Source organism: Pithys albifrons, chromosome 1 (genome assembly GCF_047495875.1).
Source record: "Pithys albifrons albifrons isolate INPA30051 chromosome 1, PitAlb_v1, whole genome shotgun sequence".
In the NCBI taxonomy this organism is placed as follows: domain Eukaryota; kingdom Metazoa; phylum Chordata; class Aves; order Passeriformes; family Thamnophilidae; genus Pithys; species Pithys albifrons.
Genome location: NC_092458.1, coordinates 120,326,110 through 120,332,109, shown reverse-complemented (window position 1 = coordinate 120,332,109; position 6,000 = coordinate 120,326,110). Strand labels below are relative to the sequence as shown.

The 6,000-nt window shown below is 38.1% G+C and overlaps 1 protein-coding gene across 16 annotated transcripts in view; it reads right to left on the bottom strand.

Moving 5' to 3' along the window:
• Nucleotides 1–231: 231 nt before the first annotated feature.
• The window catches only part of KDM6A (lysine demethylase 6A), a 158,390-nt gene continuing 152,621 nt past the window's right edge, over nucleotides 232–6,000 (bottom strand). For 8 of the 16 annotated variants that reach the window (XM_071565818.1, XM_071565869.1, XM_071565859.1 and 5 more), the window contains one exon: nucleotides 232–5,251. In XM_071565818.1, the coding sequence (XP_071421919.1) occupies nucleotides 4,955–5,251 (297 nt within the window). In that variant the 3' untranslated portion in view covers nucleotides 232–4,954. The remainder of the gene's footprint in view (nucleotides 5,252–6,000) is intronic. The other 8 variants (XM_071565850.1, XM_071565933.1, XM_071565877.1 and 5 more) reach the window with 3 other exon arrangements.

Below are 6,000 nucleotides of genomic sequence, written 5' to 3'. Positions count from 1 at the left end.
AGCAATCAGAATCACTTGCAGTTCAGCTCAGCAGTGGAGCTCAAGGGCCCCAGGACTGAGATTCCTTGGAAAAAAGGCCATTCCCTCCATTCAGCCTTGGACTGACCTCCCCCCACCCTGACCAACTCCTAAGGCTTGGAATTGCCCAGAGATCACAATGTTTCACTTGCATCATGAGCTTTGTAACTGAGGAAGCAGAAGCGCTTCTTAATAAGTACAACTGATAAAATATGAACTCGTGCTTTTTTAATAAAACGAAACAAAAGCATTCTAAATCATAGCAGCTTATAGATCCGGACTGTCCACGGCTTGGGAGCATAGTGTGATTAAGAAGTATGAAAACTGCAAAATATTAAAGCCCTGCAGCAATTCAGATTCGTGACACCTTCCGACAGAACGAGTAATAATGCCAATGCTCTGCTGGTTTGGTCTACTTGTCCATTGGCAAAATATGGATTTTCTTCCTTGGTAATGCCAAATCCTCTTTTCCAAAGGGGAGGAAAGGTACAAAGCCCTTTTGATTAGTGCACAGGAGCTCTTTCCCTAATTAGCAATGTTCTTTTACAGCACTGAGAAATGAGAACTTTTTGTTTACCATTAGTTGAGGTAAGTGTATCTTGCTTTTATTTGGGTTTAAGACTACTGTAAAGGAGTAGCTTTTCAGTTGCAGCATGGTTTGTCAAGATTACAATATTTATGACTGCATGAAATACATAAGTAAAAAAAAATATGATTTGTAGAGTTTGTTATCAAGAGCTGAGACTTACATTTTTACAGAACTGCAAATACTGGCTTCCTAACTGCTAGTTGATAATTTCTCTGGCAAGAGCATTGTTAACGCTTTTCTTTAATCTCTACACCCTTTTGTCCAACTGCTGTAAAAGTAGCAAGAAAGTCAGTAAGAACTATGGTTCAACTGTTGTAACAGCATTAGTTGAGCTGTGCTGATTCTTCTTGAAACACCCTTCGTTTGAAGCTACAACATAAGAGGCGATTCTTTTTGTTCAAAAGAAACTACTCGCATGCTCTGTGCCTTGAACACTTCACATTGATTACAAAAAATTTAACAATGCAATCACTAACAGACCCCACTAATGAGAAATTATGAGAAATTGTTCGATGCAGAACCTTCTGCATCAGTCAACTCTGATCGATAAGAAAGCTATCAATTTTGAAATTTAGATTTAATGCATTTCCAAGAAGCTAATGAGAAAGGAGCAACTTAAAATAAATACCATCATTAAAACTGCAAACAGTTACAATGATATATTATAAACTTGTCCTAAATAAACCTAGTGCTTCAAAAATTTACCAGTGAATTCGTATTACAAAATATGTGAAAATACAATAGAATACCACAAAACAACGTCCTTTTTTTGGGGTCAACAATGACACCAAGATGATTCAGTCTTAACTTTTAAAATCGTTAATAGAACATATTGTAATATATAAGTTGCAATTTGGTTGAAATCTAGAGAACATCCCCACCAATTCACCTTCTTCATTCCTCCTCTAAAACTAGTGCCAAACTTCCTGTCAACGCCGGTATTTTCTTGAAGAGCTTTAAAATTTAGCTGTTACTTATTTTCTACTACTACATTTTGGCAGCAACTATTTATTGGTCTGTTATTGCAAAAAGTGCAATTTAACAATAAACCAGTCTGAAGGTCATTCTATGTCTTGAGGATACATACCATATATTTCTTTAAAAATAATCATACTTTTGTAAGCAATACTTTACAGTAGACACCTCAAATCTACCATAGATGTAAAACTTAAAACGAGAAAAATTTAGTCTCTAAATCTTTATACACATATTTATATTCGAGTTTCTATATATATTATATATATACACAAGCACAAGAGTATATATAAAATATATATAATCAGATTCAAAAAAGAACAAAAACTGGGCACTGTACATAAAATCTTTTTAAAACTCAAACAATAGAAAAACTTTAAACATTAAACAATTTTAATAAAAGTTTCTGTACAATGCTAAGCAGTTTTATTTACATATAGAAAATGTAATAGGAGTAGTGTTTGAAATTACAGAACTCCTTAAAATTTCAATGGCAGGTAATCTGGAAAAAATAACAGCATTCCATTCACAAATATTTTCAAGCAATAAATATGTATTTATAAATAGTGTAAATTTACATCAAGATTAGAAACAAAAATCACAAATCTGAAGTTTATTCCTTAGTCTATGTGCAACCCATTTATCTTTGTGACTTGGCTGTTAATTGTTTTAAATTTTATTTAGGAACCAAAAGTGTAACCGTCATGGTTTCAAAACAAGACAGAAAAACATAAAAGCAGTAAAAAATTTTTATCACCTAACTCTTCACATTAAAAAAAAAAAAAGTTGCCCAAAGAAAGACTTAAAATTTCTAACTACCTTACAAAGAAATGACCAGCTAAGCTAGTACTTTTTCCAAGGGAAATTCTGAAGGGGGAAAAATGGATGAAACCAACTCATCAGCCCAGAAACAGAGAAATACAAAAGAGGTGGTCTTCAAGTCAGTAGTCTGTATAATGTTGCCAGTTTTGTCAGATATATACAAAACATGGAATTATTTTTTTGAAGTACAGCTGGATGAGCTTTATTTGTTTTGAGTTCTGGAGTAGGAGGCAGTGCTCTCTCCTGTCCAGTTGGTTGACACTCCGCACTTGGAAGGTTGCATAGACACAGCTTTCAGCCAGCAGCCTTACGGGATAGCTACAAAAATCAGTGGTGCAGAACTGGGTCACTTCCTGAATATCAGAAAAGTTTTCATTTAATGTCCATGAAAAAATGTCAAGATGAGGAGGATGGCAATGGAGGAGCCTGAAAGAGAAAACATTAAATTACCTTTTCTACAAGGGTGCAAAACTCCATGTTTAACCAAGACCTGCACGAACTGTAACCATGAGAATTTAAAGTTACATACACTGCTCTTTTTACACTTCAGGACTCTTTCAAGAGGCTACTGGCATTTTTTTCCAACTTACTCAAATACAATGTGTATTTTACGAATATTTTGGATTAGGATTTTGCCTATACTGCAGACTGGAGTATCCCGTGGGGTATCTGAGTTAACAAGATATGAGCTGCCAAAATGAGTCCCATTGTGGCAGCAAAGAGCTCCACGTGGGCCCCATACAGATATAACTTCATATATTATAAAACAGGGATTCTCAACCTGTTTACAGTGGGGGGGATGGTCCATTTGCGGCTCTCCACATGCCCTGTGGACTTCCATTTTTTCCTGTCCTCCACCTGGCCAATAACCTACACGCCTGTAGTTAGGGGATCTGTGGAAAGGGTTTCAGATTCTATGACATGGGGACAAAGTGCCTCAAGAGTGAAGCCACATGTCTTCTTCCTGCCTGTTTTCAGGAGACAAGCTCTAGAAGATACCTGACTACTCCCCAGGACTGCACTTTGTGGCATTCCATCAAAATACTGGGTCTTTGATGGCTTTTTCTTCTCTCTTCCTGCTCATCAGTGGAATCCCTTCAAGAAGCTCCTCATAGTCTTTAAGGACACACCACAGTACCCACCTATGAAACACTAACTCTGGCTGATCCCCATGTTTGCTTTACCAGCACTTTACCCCAGAGTGTCTCTCTGGCCTATTGCACCTTTGCCCTCTGGGAGTATCTTCATCCCAGGACTTGCAACAAACCTTAACTCTCCTCCTACATCTGAGAGGTGTGACTTTTAGGCCATGACTCTTTCCTATCAAGACTGCAGCTCCTTTAAAAGAAATGAATGTGCACACCAATGTCACATGAGAACAATCACTAATGTCCCCTTTGAGGCCACAGCCTCAAGCTTTGGTGGGAAAGGAGCTACTCACAGGTTGAGAACCCTTGTTCTAGAAACAGTATCACTGCTGTACCTGTATAGTGTTATACACACAGACAACAAAATACTCCTCCCTCCCCCTCTCTTCTCCATACACAAACACTCTTCCCCATTTCCACTCAACTGCATGAAGTATCTGAGAACAGGTGTTTATTTATATGTGTTTCTTTAACAGATCATCACTTTGAAATTGCAGTTATTTCACAAACTACAATGACAGTGACCTCCTAGAAGTATGAATTGAAGTTCAACCACCTCAGGCTGTGCAGGACTAATGAACAGAATTAAATTCAGAGGACATGGTCCCACACTCTCACCAGCCTCTATTGCTGAGCTTTGAGGCCTTAACTCAAAAGGTCACAACTTGGCATGCTGGCAAATACATGAATAACTAAACACACATTTTCTGCAGCACCTGGAAATGAACCAAAAGGCACAGCCCTTTCTGGGCTGTTGTATTAAATTCAACATGAGATTCTCATAACACTTGGTCCAATGTTTGTCTCCTCAGACAGAAAGGCAAGCCTTATAAATACATCCAGCACCGCTTTCCTCGTGGTTACAAAAAAGCCATCTTTGCCTGAAACAATGAAACCTGGGTGAAATGTTAGGACAGTTTTGCTGACACAGTTCAAAGCAGGAGGCTGCCATATATAGCACAAAGCCACAATGGCAAAGAGGCTTTTTGCTTTAAATTGAAATGCAAAGGAGGCCCCAAGCCAAAAGACAGAACTGTTTGAGAGCATCCACTTGCTAAGCAGAAGGACAGAGCCGATTTGGGAGCAGGGATGGGTGGGGAAGGGGGAGAAGGGGTCTGAGTGCATAGGATGCTCTGCTGCTATACTGACTTCATACCACAACCAATGTATTAGAGATGCTCTTGAACCTGGTGCTAGTTTCTCCAAGCTTCACTGTCCTGATTCTTCCCATCTCCATCTGATCCAGTTATGGTCTTCAGGTGATCTCTATTGGATTTTTAAAGCCACAACTTTATGAATTGTAACATGATACTTTTCCTGAAAACTCAGTGGTTACGTTCTGCAGTAAGTTACTGAAGCATTTCACACAATTCTGACTCTTCAGTGTTTTGTTCTGTACATATCACACACAACCCATACCTCCATTTGAGTCAGAAAGTCCACGGTACTCGTACAGTGGAGTACCCAGACAGTCTACAACCGCTTTACAAATAATGTATTTATGCACCCACTTATTAATTTGACTTACTAATGTAAATTGATCATAGACTTGCATCAAGTCCTCCATTTTGTACTGTTCTAGCACCACAAAGTTTTCCAGGTTCGTGCTTATCTTTCGTGCACAGTCTTGGCAATGTACAACATAGGTCTTTCGAGAGTTGCTCTCACTAGTGACAAAAAGCAGATCAAAGACTTCCACCTATTAGACAGGAAACAGAAAGTCAAGCGTTACGATTTCATTTTTTAAAAAGCTACACCATGAAAACTGTATTTTCTTCAAGATTTACAACCTTACCCTGTGTATGCAAAGAGAAAAATTAGATTTGTTCAGGGAAAATCTATTCTCCCAAGGCTGAGGTGGAGAGGTGAAATATTGTAAAACCAATAATATTGCACTTAGGGTGTCTGCATGAACAGTGCTGTGGGAAAGCTTTGGGTCAATATTGACAAAGCAGGATTCATATGCTGAATAGGGCTTACTCAGTAAGGTGGGGATTTATAACAATTATACCTAATTTTCCTTTTTAAAATTTGTCTGCAAAAGAAGTTCGTGATTTATTTCCTTAGTACTGAGTCATGTGCTCAAAAGGCTCAGTCAGAAGATAACCAGAAACTGATTTCCAGAGGGTTCGAAAATTTTATTTTCTTTTAAGCTTCATGGAAACTATTACCCAATATTTTAAAGCAACTATTAATAGACAGTAGAATAAGGTCTTTCAGCAAAAAAAAAGTGAAAAAAGAATGTACTTAAATTCTCTCTGTTCTGGGGGTGTTGTTCACTTCTGAAATTAAGACAGATACACCTTTAAAATGAAGCCCAGCAGATCAAATCACAGACTCACAGACTATTCTGAGTTGGAAGGGACCCACAAGGATCATCGAGTCCAACTCTTAAGTCAAGGGCCCACACAGGGGATTGAACCCATGACCTTGGCATTATTACAACCA